The 17581-nt window shown below is 49.7% G+C and overlaps 8 protein-coding genes across 8 annotated transcripts; 4 read left to right on the top strand and 4 right to left on the bottom strand.

The window, feature by feature from the left end:
- Nucleotides 1–37: 37 nt before the first annotated feature.
- Nucleotides 38–2465, top strand: N7462_006390 (dipeptidyl-peptidase III; the record flags this gene model as incomplete). The annotated part of the gene is made up of 3 exons (XM_057078108.1): nt 38–306; nt 406–1285; nt 1350–2465. The coding sequence occupies 3 exons, from the start codon at nt 38–40 to the stop codon at nt 2463–2465; spliced, it is 2265 nt and encodes a 754-aa protein (XP_056933688.1).
- Nucleotides 2466–3087: 622 nt separating this feature from the next.
- N7462_006389 (putative general stress response protein Whi2) lies at nt 3088–4627 on the top strand (the record flags this gene model as incomplete). The annotated part of the gene is made up of 4 exons (XM_057078107.1): nt 3088–3505; nt 3579–3615; nt 3680–4231; nt 4285–4627. Coding segments are annotated over 4 exons (1350 nt in total), but the record flags the coding sequence as incomplete, so codon positions are not given.
- Nucleotides 4628–5358: 731 nt separating this feature from the next.
- On the top strand, nt 5359–7309 carry N7462_006388 (putative RSC complex subunit Sfh1; the record flags this gene model as incomplete). The annotated part of the gene is made up of 4 exons (XM_057078106.1): nt 5359–5699; nt 5815–6996; nt 7062–7146; nt 7205–7309. The coding sequence occupies 4 exons, from the start codon at nt 5359–5361 to the stop codon at nt 7307–7309; spliced, it is 1713 nt and encodes a 570-aa protein (XP_056933686.1).
- Nucleotides 7310–8757: 1448 nt separating this feature from the next.
- Nucleotides 8758–9968, bottom strand: pex20 (the record flags this gene model as incomplete). The annotated part of the gene is made up of 3 exons (XM_057078105.1): nt 8758–8901; nt 9008–9796; nt 9855–9968. The coding sequence occupies 3 exons, from the start codon at nt 9966–9968 to the stop codon at nt 8758–8760; spliced, it is 1047 nt and encodes a 348-aa protein (XP_056933685.1).
- Nucleotides 9969–10296: 328 nt separating this feature from the next.
- sec13 (GTPase-activating protein SEC13) lies at nt 10297–11588 on the top strand (the record flags this gene model as incomplete). The annotated part of the gene is made up of 6 exons (XM_057078104.1): nt 10297–10299; nt 10358–10402; nt 10503–10618; nt 10687–10717; nt 10786–11195; nt 11264–11588. The coding sequence occupies 6 exons, from the start codon at nt 10297–10299 to the stop codon at nt 11586–11588; spliced, it is 930 nt and encodes a 309-aa protein (XP_056933684.1).
- A 415-nt stretch (nt 11589–12003) lies between these two features.
- On the bottom strand, nt 12004–13405 carry N7462_006385 (uncharacterized protein; the record flags this gene model as incomplete). Its single annotated transcript, XM_057078103.1, is given in 5 exon segments — nt 12004–12402; nt 12478–12507; nt 12522–12572; nt 12669–12932; nt 12992–13405. Coding segments are annotated over 5 exon segments (1158 nt in total), but the record flags the coding sequence as incomplete, so codon positions are not given.
- A 423-nt stretch (nt 13406–13828) lies between these two features.
- Nucleotides 13829–15693, bottom strand: N7462_006384 (putative MFS myo-inositol transporter; the record flags this gene model as incomplete). The annotated part of the gene is made up of 3 exons (XM_057078102.1): nt 13829–14972; nt 15088–15384; nt 15446–15693. The coding sequence occupies 3 exons, from the start codon at nt 15691–15693 to the stop codon at nt 13829–13831; spliced, it is 1689 nt and encodes a 562-aa protein (XP_056933682.1).
- A 390-nt stretch (nt 15694–16083) lies between these two features.
- Nucleotides 16084–17251, bottom strand: N7462_006383 (uncharacterized protein; the record flags this gene model as incomplete). The annotated part of the gene is made up of 2 exons (XM_057078101.1): nt 16084–16727; nt 16783–17251. 2 exons carry the CDS (start codon nt 17249–17251, stop codon nt 16084–16086), a joined length of 1113 nt encoding a protein of 370 aa, XP_056933681.1.
- Between the last annotated feature and the right edge of the window lie 330 nt (nt 17252–17581).

Genomic DNA, 17581 nt, shown 5'->3' with positions numbered 1-17581 from the left:
CATAGCTCTTCGACTCTCTCGGACCTCTCGACCCTTCATGCACTCATTGCGTGGCATTGCGCCGCGTTTGCTTACCCGGAGCTCCGTGTTACCTCCGCTACCCCTCCGTCGCCTCACCCACCGATTCCCCGCGCTTTGCCTGCCCTTCTCCCTATCCCACTCAAGTCAAGCACCCGCCATGGATGAGAACGTGAAGAAGCACTATCTCGCCGACAACCCGCCCACCGTGGTCCGTCTGGAGATCAAATCACACTTCGACACCCTTGAAAATGAGAGCCTGAGAAAATATGCCCATTACATGAGCAGGTATCGTTTCCCCATATATTACCACACCACTCCAACGGATGGCAGAACCCTATGGCATTTCATGGCATTGAGCTAATGTGCGAGGGAAAACGCTTATAGGGCTGCCTTCGAGGGCACTCGTGTGACGCTACGCCAGGTTTCGCCAGAGTCAGAACCTATTTATGATCTCATTCTTGCCCTCCACCGTGCGTGCGATGGCGATTGGAACAGCCTCGCTCAGAAGACCCAAGTCAGCGAACAGGACCTTCGTTACTTCCTTGAGTATGCCGCCCAGTTCATGGGTAACTGTGGTAACTACAAGGGCTTCGGCGACTCCAAGTTCATTCCTCGTCTACCGGTTTCTGCTTTGGAGGCCCTGGCATCAAGCACGCCGGAAACCATTGCCGCTTTCCAGAAGGCAAGCAGCACTGGTGGCGGTATTTACGAAACTGGCGAACAGTCCATGATGCATCTGGGATACCCTGAACAGGGCCATATGACTACCTACTACCCAGATTTGCCCTCGATCACCAAGGATGAGATCACTGCCGTCGGTGACTTGATGGAGAAGAAAGGTCTCGCACTGGAGAACACAAGACTGCGGAAGACAACCTCTGGCGACTTTGAATTGTTGATCGCATCCGGAGTGACCAATCCTCCTGCAAGGGACCGTGACCTTGGTGAGGTGGATACGTTTGAGTTGGAAGGTAGCCTGAAGGGCAAGACCTTGCGCCTGATTTTTGGTGACTACCAGGAGGAAATGGCAAAAATTGCCCACAGTATCAAACAAGCGGAACGTAATGCCGCAAATGATAACCAGAAGAAAATGCTCGATGCCTATGCGCTTTCCTTCGGGGCGGGCTCCATTGAGTCTTTCAAGGAGAGTCAGCGCATTTGGGTCAAGGACCAGAAGCCTGCTCTCGAAACAAACCTGGGATTTGTGGAAACCTATCGCGACCCCCATGGTGTTCGCGGGGAGTGGGAGGGATTCGTGGCTATGGTATGGCCTTCTTTACTTGAATGTTATGTGTTTTTGAGGCGATATGTTGATTGGTTCATTATAGGTAAACTTGGAACGAACCAGGGCTTTTGGTGCCCTTGTGGACAGCGCTGAAAGCATGATTCCCAAGCTTCCGTGGGGCAAAGACTTTGAGAAGGACAAGTTTCTCAGCCCAGATTTCACCTCGCTAGAGGTTCTAAGCTTTGCTGGTTCCGGTCTTCCGGCCGGCATCAATCTTCCCAACTATGATGATATCCGCCAGAACCTGGGATTCAAGAACGTTTCCCTCGGTAATGTTCTTAGCGCGAAGGCACCCAATGAGCCCATTCCATTCATTGCCGAAAAGGACCAGGATGTTTATCGTCGATGCCGCGACCCGGCTTTTGAGGTCCAGGTTGGTATTCATGAGCTGCTGGGCCATGGTACTGGCAAGCTGTTGCAAGAAACTGCTCCTGGAGAGTATAACTTTGACATCTCGAACCCCCCGATCAGCCCAGTCACGAATAAGCCGGTATCCACCTGGTACAAGCCTGGTCAGACCTGGAGTTCGGTCTTCGGGGCCATTGCATCGTCGTACGAAGAATGTCGTGCCGAGTGTGTTGCCATGGTGCTAGGCTGTGACTTCAGCATCCTGAAGATCTTCGGTTTCGGCGATGGCAAGGAAGACATGGCCGGGGAGGCCGGGGACGTACTCTTTGCTGCTTACCTTCAAATGGCTCGTGCGGGCCTTGTAGCATTGGAGTTCTGGGATCCGAAGACTCAAAAATGGGGCCAAGCGCATATGCAGGCCCGATACAGTATTCTCCGCACCTTCCTGGATGCGGGTGATGACTTCGTCAAGCTGTCCTACACCAAGGAAGATCTCTCCGATCTTGAGATCCAGCTGGACCGGTCCAAGATCTTGACCCACGGGCGACCCGCAGTCGAACAGTACTTGCAGAAGTTGCATGTCTACAAGAGTACCGCTGATTTCGTGGCCGGGAAGGGCATGTATGATCAGATTACCTCTGTGGACAACTGGTGGGGCACTTCTGTTCGTGAGGTTGTTTTGCAGAACAAGGTGCCTCGCAAGGTGTTCGTGCAGGCTAATACCGTCCTTGAGGGAGACAAGGTGGTATTGAAGGAATACGAACCGACTCTGGAAGGCATGATCCAGAGTTACGTGGATCGTAGGGTGTAGGCGTCGCTATATCGGATGGTCGAAGGGCGTCCTAGAAACACTGAAATATCAAATGTACTCATGTTTTTAGCCTCGGCTTTCGAGTATAAAGCCATTTCCTTGGTTCAAATAAAGAAGACCTATAACTCCAAGCTAGATAATTTTGCATGGTTCTTCAACCATTTAGTATCGTTCGAGTAGTAACCCTGTCTAATTATTTCAGCGGCGGAGGCGGGCAAATCACAAGAGGCGCGGCCGGCTTACCGCCGGTGTGATATCTACTTACCTCTTAGCGCCCATTTCTACCTCCCTCTTCCTCCCATCGTGTTCCCAGAGCTTCAACCCCCTCGGAGTCAAGCGCAGCAGCATTCCCTCGGCTTGGATTTGGATCCTTCCTGGCTCCTAAGCTATACGATATAAAAAATTGGGTCCGATCCACGACCCGCGAACGTTGTTCTCGCGGCGATCGTGTCTCCTAATCGACAACAAGCGGACCCTTAGGGACGCCATTCAGAACTGATCAGATCAATCGCATCGGTGCGTTTGGATCTGATTTCTCTGCTGCACCGTGTCGGACGAAACACACCCTTCACGCTCATCAACCACGGCGCGCCCGCCCGCCCCAACGGACTCCCTCGAGGAGGACGCCTACTACATCACACCCCCGCCGCACTCACCGTCCGCCGCGTCTGCCTCCAGCTCCGCATCTGTCGGTCCTCCTCCCTTCTCCTCCCTTTTTGTCTCAACCGATCCCAATCGCCCCAAGCTCACCGAGGCATCTGGACCGGCTTCGCTCCCGGCCTTTGTGTCCCCGCCACCTGTCGAGGAGCCTCTCGACCCGGCCCCCTCGTCGTCGGTTGTCGCAGACACCAAGGCGTCCTTCTCCGATCCTAAGAGCGACCTTGGGAAAAGTACCGACGACGGAGAACCGCCGCCGCCGTATACTGAAGGTTATAGTCCACTTGAATCATTTACATACGTGATGGCAGCAGCAGGAGGCGCCTCAAGCATCATTACCCAGGTCCAACAGACCGGGGGTCCACCAATCAACACTCTTGGAGGTACGGTCCCTGTTGCTTGGTTTTTAATGTGCAACTTCAGTGTCGCGCTGCTAATACGTCTTTTTGTTTGCAGATATTGGTGGAGATGAACATATCACGCTTGATCTCCGGTAAGACAACTTTGAGCTATTCCTGTGCTACTCAGAAAGGAGAAACACATACTGACTGAACCAGGGGTACTCGGTTTACGTTGTCCCGCGATGAGCTATTGACACTGCCAGAGTTTGTTTTGCTGTCCCTCTTCCCCAATGGTCTTCTTCCTGATGGACATATGGGTGGATTCCATGAAGGCGATATTTATCCTGTTGATGTAAGTGTACAATGCAGCCACCGCATTCCGGCTTTTATCGAAGTCCTCTGGGCTAACAGCCCCCAGTATGACCCGGCATCACTCCAATACATGCTTGATTTCTTCCGCTCTGTCGCGCAATCTATTCCATCTTCGCTACCTTCGACGTCCACCTCTCCGGAACTAGACATCCCCGATGTTATGCAAAACTCCGCTCGTGACATGCTTCAAGACCGTGCCGGCATCATTGTTTTACGTGAAGATCTAGACTTCTACGTCATCCCTCCCAAGCCTGATATCGGGCATGAGGAGATGCTCGAAGTCAAGCGAGCTGCTGGCCGAGCATTATTGAAGCAGGATGGCATTTTCTCTGGGCTACGCAAGAGTGAGGAGGTGGGATCCACTGAACAGCACTTGATCGAGATGCTGACTGCCGGGTGAGCATATATCTTCTTACTTTGGATATACAAGAAGCTGACTTTCAAAACAGTGGTTTCGATCGTGAGGATCAATGGGGCCATCGAGCCCCAGAGCCCAGTAAGGCAGTAATCTGCAGCCTTGCTTTGGCCAAGCTTCGCACTGATATTCGAGGCGACTTGTCGAATAATAATGCAGTTGGAATGGCCCAAAAGCTCCTCCTCTTCTGGCGAAAACCTGCCCGCCGATGCTGGTGGGAAGGTGTCGATCTCAACGACGTTGAGGGGGTGGAGGGCCAGTTGAAGGTCTGGATTCGCCGAGTCTGGACTTTGGAAATGGTAAGAATTCTACCGCCACCCCATTACTACTTCTCCCATTTTCAGATTCCAATTGCTAATAATTGCTTCTCCTCAGAGTGTTATTGGGCTGCGTTAATCATAAGTTCATCATCACTGATGGAATTGCCTTTATTTATTCCCCTGTTGTCTGCATCTGTACCTATACCCAGATCCACTAGCTCTTCGCCACTACTTTATCGTCTCTCTTTTTGCCTACAGCTCTCGCCTTTCCTATAACCCACGCTTTGTTTCAGTTGGTTTCTGTCTTGCTTTTTTGTCTTAATAAGGCTGGCGCACTTAGCTGTTATTGTTTTGGTTCTTTTTTGGTATATTATAAGTTGAACATCCCCAAGCACAGCCAAGACTGGCTGCCAACAGTGAACATATGGTCCGAGGAAACAAAACTTTATCTTTTGCACCATTCCCTCATATCTTTATTCCATCAGTAATGATTAGCGAGTTGTACGTGGACACTGTTCTATTTTAGCCTGAGGCATCCTTTATCACGTGATCATGGAATGGACCCGGCCTCTCGCTCGATTGGGGAAAACGCGACGGCGCAAAAGAATCCCAAGTCCACTGAATTCGACCTTATCATCCGTGAATCCCCAGTGATTCCGCGCGATTTCTCAAGGGTTATTGGTGTTCTGGGTCGCCTATTGTCGACTTTACGATTTCGCGTCATTCTACCTCTCTCAATCCTGTTCTTTCAGCGCGGTCAACCCTTCGGGAGCACGTCGATCAACAGAAGCTTGAGCGATCCCAATCCCCCACGAAGGGGCATGTATTAGTCGAGAGCAATCGCCAACATGTCCCCTCTTAGAGGCTATATCACATCATACCCGCCGCGAGTGCGCCAATATGGAAACGCGTTGCTGACCCCCGTGTACCCGGTGCAGACGGGTCCTACTCCGCGGACGACGAAGCGCGGCACCACGGCAATCAATTATGCTGAAGATGGATATGACGACGATGATTTTGATGATAGTGATGGTCCCCGTCGGCCAACCGGGCTCAGGAGTCTGCGCCGTGAGGAGTCAACTGGGGGCACGATGTCTTTGTCCGAGAAATTAGGGAAGGAAGCACATGCGCCAGTCGAGGTGCAGGGAGTGTTTCGCGAATGGATGATCAAGAGGATGTTGCGGCCAGCGTATGTAAATTTTCTATATTATTGTCTTTCACCCGTCCTCCCTGAGGCCCGTCCCGATGGCATGGTCTCTTTCTTCATTTTCAACAGAATGCGGCTGACAACAGACATCATACAGATGCGCGGACCAGCTACAGATCCAAGCACAGCTACCATTGACCCTCGTGCCTATTCGAATCGATGTTGAAGTTTCGGCTCACCAACCTTTGGAACCCTTCCCTTTCCCCCGCGGCGTCATGGATCCTAGTGTCAACCCAACGCTCCCTGCATATCGGAGGCCAGAACCGTTACCTCCGTTCCGAATCAAGGATACCTTCCTCTGGAATCTTCATGAGGCCCTTGCTACTCCGGAAGAATTCGCAATCGGATTCGTTCGCGATCTCGACCTCCCGAACCCACAGGCCACTACAATGACCATCAGCAATCAGATCCGTCAACAACTGGAAGAATATGCGGGCGTGGCATTGCATCCTCTATTCCAGAGTAGTCAGCCAATTCCTGTGCCGAGCTTACCTCCTCAAACTGAAGCGTCACGCGACACATCGATGACTCCGGCCGCGACCAACATAGATACACCCGATAGTCGGGGCAATGGAGCCTTGGTAACAGTGACGAAGGAGGCGCTGGTCAACGACAGTCTTCTGAATCCAGATGATGCCTACCGCTGCCTCATCAACCTCAACATCAATCTACAAAATAAGCTGTACACCGATAGGTTTGAATGGTCTTTGCTTCACCCTCCTGGAATGGCGGAGGAATTTGCCAAGATTACATGTGCTGACCTCCATCTTGGTGGAGAGTGGGTCAGTGCTATCTCACATGGCATCTATGAGGCTGTCCTCAAACTCAAGAAGGAAGTTTGCGAAAGCGGCGGCCTTGTATATGGAATCAATGGCTACGGGAATGAGATCGACAACCAGGCAGCAAATGGTGTCGAAGCTGGTTGGCGATATGACCCGGAGACTTTGGGCGATGAGTGGGAGCCCAAGGTTGAAACATTATCCAAGGAGGAGATCGAAAGGCGAGAGGGTGATCGTGAGCGGCAAATTAGACGTTTACGACGAGAAACTGCTCGGTTCTCTTCGACTGCGGGAATCACCCCTGAGGCTTCTCGGCAGAGCAGTGGTGGATATTTCGATGTCGATAGCGAGACACCCCTGGGCCGCGGCGAGCGGAACAAGCGAAAGCGCCGGTTCCGCAGTCTCAGCCCGTTAGGTAGAGGCACCCCTGGAGGCCGGGGAACCCCTGAAACAGGTTCCGGTGCTGGCTATGGTGGTGGCGGTGGCACTCTCACCGATTGGTAAGTGATATTCCCATAAAAGCCCTACATGTATGGCCTTCACCCTAACGATTTTTTGTTTACAGGGAACGCCAAAGCTGGCGATGCAGCAACTGTATGGTTTGGGGCACCGCAGTATGGGCAGTACGAGATGGACCGGACGGCCCAAGGGTAAGAAGATTTTTTCAAACCAAAAGTGCCAGACTCGATCTAACTCTCTCTTATATAGACACTTTGCCACAATTGTGGCTTCCTCTACGAACGAGACAAGACTGCTCCGGAATGGTCTAAAGACCTTCACCGCCATGATGTCCCTGTCGGCCGCTTTACATAAACTATGATGCAGATGCCTCTGTTGACCATAACCTTTCAATATCCTCTACCTGTTGGCCTTGGGTTCATTGTTCCATGTGTTATAAAACGGGTTCTTTATTACAAAAAAGCCGCTATTTTCATGGAAATCTCATCCATCGCCCCCTCGCCTCGTCATTACACTGCCCATGCCAGCAATATACCTCATTATCAAGCCTTATCGGAAACCCGGTATCGACCATATCTGCTTGCAATTTTCTGACGGTTCCCGATCCCAATTTCTTTTCTCAACAAATCTCATTTTTTTCTCGATAGCTCTCTCACTATTCCTATGAACAATTCTCCTGGAAATTCATGCGAAGGAAGATGAACCGATCTGCCGTAGGGCGAATGAGGATATTCAACCAAGATTTGGTTGCATCCCTAAGCTTCTATATTCCATGCTAGTGGAAGGTTTTATCTTGACTGTTTTGTCATTTGGGCCAATGTGACCGAGTGTTTTAGATGTACCTGTTTGGAACGGGGTCCGGATTTTATTTTATTTTCTTTTTCGTGTTCTTGAATGGATACAGGATGGGCGTGGAGAGGGTGATCTTTCTTTCTTTCTCTTAGTTAATGTATGAATATGACTATGGGTTGATTTGGTTTCAAGCCATTTGTTCTGATCCGTCTTGGATTACTTAGCTTGCGTATATTATCATGGAAAGTATATACATCTCGAAGTAAATAGTTAGAAACAGTCAGTAGATTGATTCTGACATACTGCACCAACGAATCCTGTTTGGTCTGCGTTGGCTCATACGAAGTTATGTACATCATCAAAGCCACCCCGGCATCTAAAGAGACAAAATGCACAAAAGCTGTAGGTAAAAAAAATCCAATCAAAAAAGATATACTAATGGTTTCGATAGAGTTGGGCATAGAATTGCTGAAAAAATATATGTAAGAAATTATTTCCAAGAAGCAGCTATGCAACTATATTTGCCAAGGATAAAGTATGTCCCAGGCACAATATTAATTTATAACGCGATGTTTGGGCTAATTCTTGTACCCTAATTTGGACCCTAATTTTGAACAAGCCGCCAGGCACACATACAAACAGCCTGCGTGCTCTTGATTACCAGCCATCACACAGACCGAGTAGTCAATCAATTCGACCCGGAGAAGATTGAGGGGATTCCGGTTTGTCGAGTCTTAGAGAGGGCATATTATCACATCAGGCCCTCGTTCACAGCCTCTCATAATAGAGCTCACCATGAGCAGATCTCGTGTTCTCCTCGAAAACAAAAGGTCGGACACCGCCGGTCCACCAACCCATGACTGTAGATCCAACCTTCATGAAGAGCGTTATTGTCTCCGGGCGCAATCGGAGGGTTTGGATTGGTCCCCAGGCGGGGCGATTCCTCCTCGGCTCCGAATAGAGGCTGAGTGATTATCACAGGTGTATTTTCTGGCCAATGTGGTCAGGTTCTATGTTGATGCTTCCTCCACGGCACTAGACCCTGCTGCTAGGGTGGACATTGCGGGATCCTTACTAGTACTGTCCGGTGGAATGATCGGGCCCCGGGGCTGACCTGGGTAATAACGCCCACCGGGATGGAGAGATTGTGCTGTCTGCACAAAAATTATCAGCATGAACAAGAGCCAATATAGATTAACATAATGATACCGGTGTTTCTGTCGCGCTTGACAGCCAAACCGTTTACGGGTTGCTACTGACTTCGCGGAATTCGTCTCCTTCCACCTCTACCTCACGATCACGAATTCGGCGCATCAGCGCAAGGAAATTGCTTTGTTGGAATTTTTGACTTTGGTCATGGCGCACGCTATCGAGGAGCTGCCCGGCGGTCTGTGCAAGTGCGTCTGCATCACGATTCTGCACTAGCGGGTCCTGTTTATCTGTCTGGGGAATAGTATCTGAACCAATCCGAATAGTTTCATGGACTGGCTCCACCAGGTCTGATTGGCTCGGTTCATCATGAGTTTGTGGTTGAACATCAACAGTAGCCTCAGCCCCTTGAAGCTCCATATCGGCACGAGCTTGCTCAAAAGCTGCTTCAAAAGCAGACTCGTCAAACTGCTCTGTTGGTGCAACATGCTCTGAAGGTATTTGCTGTGGCAGCTGGTGTGTGCTCATTGCCGTGGTATTATACATCGGGAAGCTCGGCGCAAAGGCCGGTTGAAACGCACGATTTGCAACTTGAGGTGCCTGCACATGAGATGCTTGCATGTGTTGCTGTTGGCTCAAAAACTCATTATGCCATCCTGCTTGAGCCGGTCCAATAGACGGCCCCTGTAATGAAGCGGTTGCCGGTCCAGAAATGTGTAGATTTTGGAAGTCGGACGCCCAGCCCGAGCTTTCATGGGCTGCGACAGGAGCCTGTGCCGGAGCACCAAAATGCGCCTGGTGCTGTAGGTCGGGTAATGCTACGGGACCACCAAGATTGGCCTCAAATGCAGCAAATTCTGGGTCGAGTATTCCATCCCGCGGGCTTTGTGATCGGAACCCCTAGTGATCATAATATCAGCACGATTCCACTAAGACAACATGAAACTGGCTGATTTACTTGCGCAGACGGTTGGCGAGAAGTCAGTCGGTCTTGCTGCAGAGTCCGGTCAACGGATGTATGCTTCTGGAAGTTCTGCAGCGCATTCGACGGGCCGCAGAGTGCGTCACTCATCTTGTAGGTATGATTCTCAAAATGCAAAGTGCAAAAACCCCAAGAAAAATATATCAAGACAGGTGAGGGGTATCTTATCAGAACACTGTAGGCAAGAAATGCAAGAAATATATGAAACATATAGGAAAGGAGTCGCAATAGAGGATCGCGGAGAACCGTGGGGTTGCCGATAGACCGAGGCACGTGTTTGTAACGTGATCTTGCTGAGTCATTGCGATAAGATAAGCAACCGGCCAGGTTGTTTGGAGCGCCTGTGGCCCTCACGTAGCTCCCCTCAAACAAGATTCTCTCTCTTGCGATTTCTATTTCCCCACGGGGTTTCGACATAATGGTATGCTTTGTCTGTCTTATTGGGGCTATTTTAGGCGATGCTGACTCTGAATTTTTAGGCCGCCGCTCAGGTGATTTCGAATTCAGGGCACGAAGATATGATTGTACGTACGGGGTTCAGCTGGGGGGTGTTCAATTGGTGTTCTCGAGCTGTCCATGTCGGAGAAAAAAGTCCCTGGAACTGATAAATGGGGATCAATACAGCACGATGCCGGCTTGGATTATTATGGTCGCAGGTTGGCGACTTGTTCGTCCGATAAAACCATTAAGATCTTTGAGATTGAAGGAGATTCACACCGCCTGGTGGAAACATTGAAGGGGTACGCTTGTCGTGGTCAATATGGAATATAGCATGGTCTCATTGCTAATGCTTTCTTCGCTCAAATAGCCATGAAGGTGCCGTGTGGTGTGTCGCGTGGGTAAGCAGAAAGCGAAACTTAGTATTGTGTGTCGCGGAGACTGATCGTGACAATTGCATCGCTCCTAGGCCCACCCGAAGTTTGGCACAATTCTTGCCTCTTCATCATACGATGGAAAGGTCCTGATTTGGCGGGAACAACCCCAGAATGCCACCTCTCCTGTCGCCAGCAGCACCTGGACCAAGGTGTTCGACTTCTCCCTCCACACGGCTTCGGTCAACATGGTATCCTGGGCTCCTCATGAGAGCGGATGCCTTCTGGCCTCTGCTTCTTCCGATGGCCATGTCAGTGTTCTTGAGTTCCGCGACAACAACTGGACCCACCAGACCTTCCATGCCCACGGGATGGGCGTGAATTCGATCAGCTGGGCACCTGCGGCGTTTGCGGGAAGCTTGATTAGTTCGAACCCTGGACCGAGCCAGCAGAGACGTTTTGTAACCGGCGGCAGTGACAACCTCATCAAGATCTGGGACTACAGGTATGTCTTTCTCGTTGCATGGATCTGTGTTCGATACACGGCCTCTATACTGACCTCTGTAATTGTAGCCCTGAGTCCAAGACCTACAACCTCACTCAAACCCTTGAGGGGCACTCGGACTGGGTCCGGGATGTAGCCTGGTCGCCTAGCATTCTGTCCAAATCTTATATTGCCTCGGCCTCGCAGGACAAGACCGTTCGCATTTGGACGTCCGATGCATCCAACCCCGGTCAATGGTCTAGCCAAACACTCGAGTTTGATACTGTTCTTTGGCGCGTCAGCTGGAGTCTGAGCGGTAACATCCTCGCGGTGAGTGGTGGTGACAACAAGGTTAGTTTGTGGAAGGAAAATCTCAAGGGTCAGTGGGAGAAAGTGAAGGACATTGAGGAGTAGTGTGAAGTCTCGTATTAATTTCCTTGTTTAACGCATAACTCATGTCGAGATTTCCTTGTCGCGCTGGACGGGCGTCGAGATTCTTTCCAATTTCCAAGATCCATTGAACTTGTTGCCGCGGTTTTCTTCAATTTTCTTCAGTCCCAGAATAGATAATCTCATCTTTAATAGTGTCCGCCAAGATAGTAGAAAAGGCATTATCTAAATTCCGAGGCATATCTGATATATCTTTCTTGGTTGCGCATGTACAGATAGATTTGCTAGATCCTAGCTAAGCAATTTTATAGAAATATATGCGTCCGGACCCGCGGACAACAACTAGATGGCGGAATATATGTCCCAAATTAGAATTCCTTGAATTCCTTGCAACATGCCTCGGTGTGTATAAACTGCCGATTCTGTGAAGGGAGATCATTCACAGGTCCCAGAAAATGAACGGGCCTCGGCCGCTGGCATCCATGTTCTTCAAATCGAGCCAGCGTCCCATCATGATACGGCCGCCGGGTAAGAGCAAGCCCTCATAGCCGTGGACCCAGTGAGAATCAAAGTCATCGGTGTCTCCAGTTTCGTCGCTTTCGCTGCTGCCCTCGCAGATAGCAAAGCAAATACGAGTCCATCCGGGGATATCTCCATAAGGACGGGCAATTAGTTCTGTGAAACCGAACACAGGGTTATTGGCCGGGTCCCCTCCTAAAGTTGACTGCTCCCCTTGAAAGTATGTCCGCTGCATTCCATCGCCTCCGAGTAGCGGGATGATTTTGTTGCATTCATCAGGCCAAACTCGCTCGCTTGGCTCGTGTTCAATCTCCAGTGTCTGCGAGGGGTTAAAACAATGTGTGGTGACTGACCTCCACTTCACGGCGCGCAATGCAAGATGAAATATTCTTACCATGATATCAATTTGACTCAGGTGTGTTCCCTGGAGGTCGGCACAAGTTTGACGATCATATCCAGCCAGTATGTCTGGCATGGGGTGTAAGCATGCTATAGCAATATTAAAATCAAATATCAATATAGTATCAGGATCGCCAGCGACTTACAATAATAGCCGAGCCACGAGGTACTAAGGTGTGTCTCGACGCTGGCATATGATTTCCGTGACTTTGGTTTTTGTTCATCGGGCAAAGTGGAAAATGATTCATAGAAGGTATTCTCAGAGGAACCCATCAAGTGATGTTGCCAAAAATGATGTATATGTATGAAAGGAGTGAAGTCTAGAAGCTCATGGTCGATCAGCGGACCGTTGATCGGTAATTTGAAGGAATATACCGCCCCTAAATCGTAATCATTTCGACCACAACTTTCTTTGGTGACCTCTGAGTCGAGAGCAAGTGAAGTGAGGCACTGGGAATTTAAAGAGTTAGCTATCTCGGACCGCCCTAGTAACACTTTAGATGACCCACAAGTTGCACTGCACAGTATACCTGAGTTGGGTGTTCTCTTTTCAAATAGCATAAGAATCTTCCTCTCGTCAAAGTTTCTCTTATTTTTTCCCAATTTTTTGAGGTACTAGATTCGATAGGCAGGGTCAGAGCTTCTATAAGCATTGTTTGAATGACTTCAATCCACAAGGTTTGATGATCGCTCTTTTCCTGTTTGAAGTCAATTGCTTGGCGGAGCACAATTGTTCGAATTTGGTATTCTCTTCTGAGTTCTTCATTTGAGCGGCCCTTGGGCAGGTCATACTCTGCTTTGAATCGAGCCCGCCAAAATGCAGATTCCGCGCCCAAGACTCTCTCTCTGACCTCCCTGCAGACCAAGGAGAGACTTGCTATGTCGCGGTCTTGTGGGAGAAATACTGCAATAACCTGAAGAACCTGTGGCCATCAGTGTTGGCGACTATGACAGTCATCATGCTTCAAGATGAATCTTACTTCATTTGGAAGTCCAAGAAGCAGGCTTCTCATGGAACTTTTCGTCGATTCTTCGATTAGTGCGCCTCCTTGTTTGCCCCCCATGACTGATTACCAAATGCCTGAGTATATTGGAGACTGGTAAGATGGCAAAGATGCTGAGAGATGCATATACGGCGGAGGTCAAGGTCATATACATCTCGCATGAGTCAAAGACGCCATGAAAGTTGGATAGAGACAGAAATGTCACGAAAGGGATTTGACGAGGTGATTATTTTCATATTCGCATAGAACCTGAGGATGAGGACAAAGACGAGACCAGGACAGCTACTTTTAAAATGAATAACAGCGGTTTGTCATTAGAATTGGAAATCACTCGGTTTATTTCTATTGTTGCTGGTTATTGCGTCGTCGCCGTAGACTTTGCTTTACGCCCCAACCGTTGGCCAATAGCCCTTTGACGTCTTCAAGGCCGAGTCCACTCATTTCAGGATAAATCGACCATACAATTACCCAACCGACCACGCAAACAAGTGCATAGACAACAAAAGTCCAAGTCGGAGACATCCACTTCATCATCGGCAGGAAGGTCAGGCCGACAATAAAATTCGACCCCCAGTTCATGGCAGTCGCCAGGCCGGATCCCAAAGAGCGTACATTTAGAGGGAAAAGTTCAGACTGCTGCCAGGGAACATTGCCAAGCCCCAAGGCGTAGCTTGCGGTGTAGACGATCAAGCAGAGTAAAATCACCAAAGGATAAACTGTACCTTTGCTTCCAAGTCCCTCTTGGTTCCGTGATGGAGATTGAGGGTCCCAGGAAACATCCATCGACGAGAATGAAAGGGCGCAGAAGCCCAGGGCGAGTATCATGACGGGTATCGAGTAAAGTAAGATGCGTCGTCGCCCGATCCTATCAATCAATGCGAATGCAAATAACGTGAAAAGAAAATTAGTCACTGCCACAGTGAGGGAGGTCAACGTTGGAGAAGAAAATGAGAGCGCCTTGAAGATAATCCCGGAGAAGTACATTAGGCTGTTGAATCCACATAGCTGTTGAAGCCCTTGAAGGACCATGGCGATCGTCAAGGCCCTCCGGTTACCCCCAATAAAGAATAGATCTCGGACACGCTGTGACGCATCGTGTAGCCACTGAACTTTGGTTTCTGGGGGTTTTTGTTGGCCCAATTCCAGTGCCTCTTGGGTAATCTCTCCTCTGATATCACGCAAGACCTGTCGGATGACATGATCTGAGCCTGGGCAGTCTTGGTAAATGCGTTCAAGTACAGCGGTTGCTTGGGCATCGAGCCCGGCCTGCACCAGCCATCGAGGCGTCTCTGGTAGAATGACTATGGCGAAAAATTGCAGAAATGCAGGACCCGTCCCGAGGCCCACGATCCAGCGCCAGCCTCCTATCATTTCGGAAAAAAGCCATCCAATGACATAGGCAACGACCTGGCCACCAGTAATCAAGAGACACATTGTTGTAACCAGCCGTCCCCGAACATAGGACGGTGCTACCTCTGAGATATATCTGGTGGCAAAGGTAAAAACCATGGATGGTCAGCTCCAACATCGACGCCAAATTACTTGTCTTGAACATTCCAAGGTGGGGTTTGCTTGGGTCTTCACAAGATATGACTACTTACAAAGGTGTAACGGCGCTCGCGCTCCCTACAGCTAGGCCGACAATACTGCGGCCTGCAATCATACTCCATACCTCATTAGAAAAGGCCTGAACCAAGGCGCCCAACGCAAACAAAACGTCAGCCACGAGGATCATTCGTCGACGACCATATCTGTCTGCCAGGATCCCGACAAAAGGGCTTGCGACCAAGGCAAACAAGCTAGTACATGACGTAATAAGGCTCTCGTCAAGGGTTGTCAATGGTCGATTCGAAAGATCAGAGCCAATCGTCACAAGGGTCGAGGAAATGACACCAGTGCTACAAGTTAACAATATCATTAGCTTAGCGCAGGTCCATGCAGGAGACAGTTTTTACATACTCGTATCCGAAAAGAAGACCACTGATGCCGGCAGAAAAGGTGAGGTTCCATATGAACCATCCTCCGGAGTACTTCGGCTCGGGAACAAGGTCCAGGTCACCGGTCTCGTGCTCGTAGCCGGGTGAGTGGTCGGTCGGGGCAAGCAAGGGGGCATGAGGGCCAGAGTGATCGAGCTCCTCCCTCGAGATCATATTCTGGAGCTCTTCTTCGTCCGGGTTGTCATCGGCTAGTGTCCTCTCTATCGGCATCGAGGGAGTGCAAGTGCAAGGGGAGAGTCTGGGGTTCGCGGCCGCGCGATAAGTCCGATAAGCGCACGGGACTCAACAGACGCAAACCATCCATTTCCTAGGGACCGTGTCAGTAGAAGGTCAGAAATTGATTCGACTTCTACTTTGCAATTGCTGATCATGCAAGAAGGGACATGAAGTATAGTTCAGTCTCTCCTGTAGTAGAAAATTGGTTGTCAAATAATCAGTTTTCCCTATTCAGCTTGGCATTCCTAACGCAGAGAATAGTTTAATCTTACGGTCTTGCCCTCGTACACCCCGACACCAATCTACTGATGGGTTTAACTCAAGATTGAAAAGAATATATTAAAAACACTGAGTTGAGTTAGGAACGTCCGTCACATGAAGCCCCTATTCGCGGCACAGCATCCGTTGCAGGCTGCCATGGTTGACCAAGGCCCACGCGCTCACAGATATAATCAAGTGAACGGCATCCCATGCGCAGCAGGTCACGGCGGGATGTTCGTACATTGTGGTAATCAGATTTCGCACAAAGTCCGGGAACAAGGCAGGGTTCGCACTACCTCCTAAGCTTTCTAGGACGACATAGGTCGAGTGAGCCTGGAGAAGAACAGAAATAGCAAACCAGGCCTGGAAGAAAGCGACGTATCGACTCATATCTTGCTCCCTGTGATACGCGATCTGGGCAGGTGCCTTGAAAGCGACAGGAGACGGCGAAGGGCGCGCGAACACGGGAATAAAGACACAGACATGCGGGACGAGCACAAGTGGAACAAGATATCTAGTGCCTCCGACAAAAGGAACGACCACGGTACAGAGCAATGACCCTGCAACAGGTAGTATCTCATAAATCAGGTGTGAATTGGCGGACAATGGTTGATCCTGGTCGTGGTCCGCTTTGCCCTTACTTTGACCAGATGGCAACTTCGAGGATACGAGTATAAGCGCAAAGAACAAGCTGAACACAAACGACGGTGCCACGAATTGGTCAATCAAAATATAGGACCATAGATAAGGAATCTTGTATTTGCGACCTGTAGAAAACGTGATTAGCTACAAAGAAACAATCCCCTGAGGTGGAATACAAACCCATGACGCCCACAAAAACACTCCATCCTATCGACCAGAGGAATGTCTGTTCAAGCCACCAAAACCCGGCCGGGGATCTAGTCACAGCTACGTAGGCTTCCTTGAAAAGCCTAACATTAAGCAGCCACAATCTCATCTTTGAAAACAGTGAGAGAGTTTGGTGTTCGACTGGAAACCGAGTCTCCATGACATGGCGATATGATTGCGCAAACCATGAAACCATATGGTACCATGTGTGTCCGAGGCTCAATACGGCAAGAAGAACAAACAAAAAGAAGTGCAAGCGACACTGGGGTGTTGTCCAGTCATTTGCTCTTTGTCGGGCTTGATAGCGAGCATAGATGACTCGACATGCGTTGATAACAAGCACCGCGCCACCGAAGATGTGGGGGATGAAGATATGGAGAGACCCGCGTGTAGGCTCGGAGTCCAGGGTAGCCGTGGACCCTAATGAATCAAAATCCGACATTTATAGTACGTGACCCTTGGATTCGATTGAAAACGGCGAAAATTGTCACTCAGGGATGGGAGGAATCCTGTTATTGGAGATGAAAAGAACCCGTCATGTACACGGTCGGTTTCCAGCCCCCACCGCATCTCACTAGCGTCATACGAGAGACAAACATAAGCTGATGCATATGCATGTTCATATACTTTCCCGAAAATACTGAAAAGGTGATGTGGTCAATACATGATCTATATCCACTATTTGACTGACGTGCAATTTTATCATGATGGAAGACAATGGTAGTTTGGATGGCCAATTACACATCTGGATCGATTGTGTTGTGCTTTGAAT

Source organism: Penicillium macrosclerotiorum, assembly GCF_028827735.1.
Source record: "Penicillium macrosclerotiorum strain IBT 26536 chromosome Unknown utg000006l_segment0_segment0, whole genome shotgun sequence".
NCBI lineage: Eukaryota > Fungi > Ascomycota > Eurotiomycetes > Eurotiales > Aspergillaceae > Penicillium > Penicillium macrosclerotiorum.
Note: the sequence above shows the minus strand (reverse complement) of the source record. Positions and strands in the feature narration are given on the sequence as shown.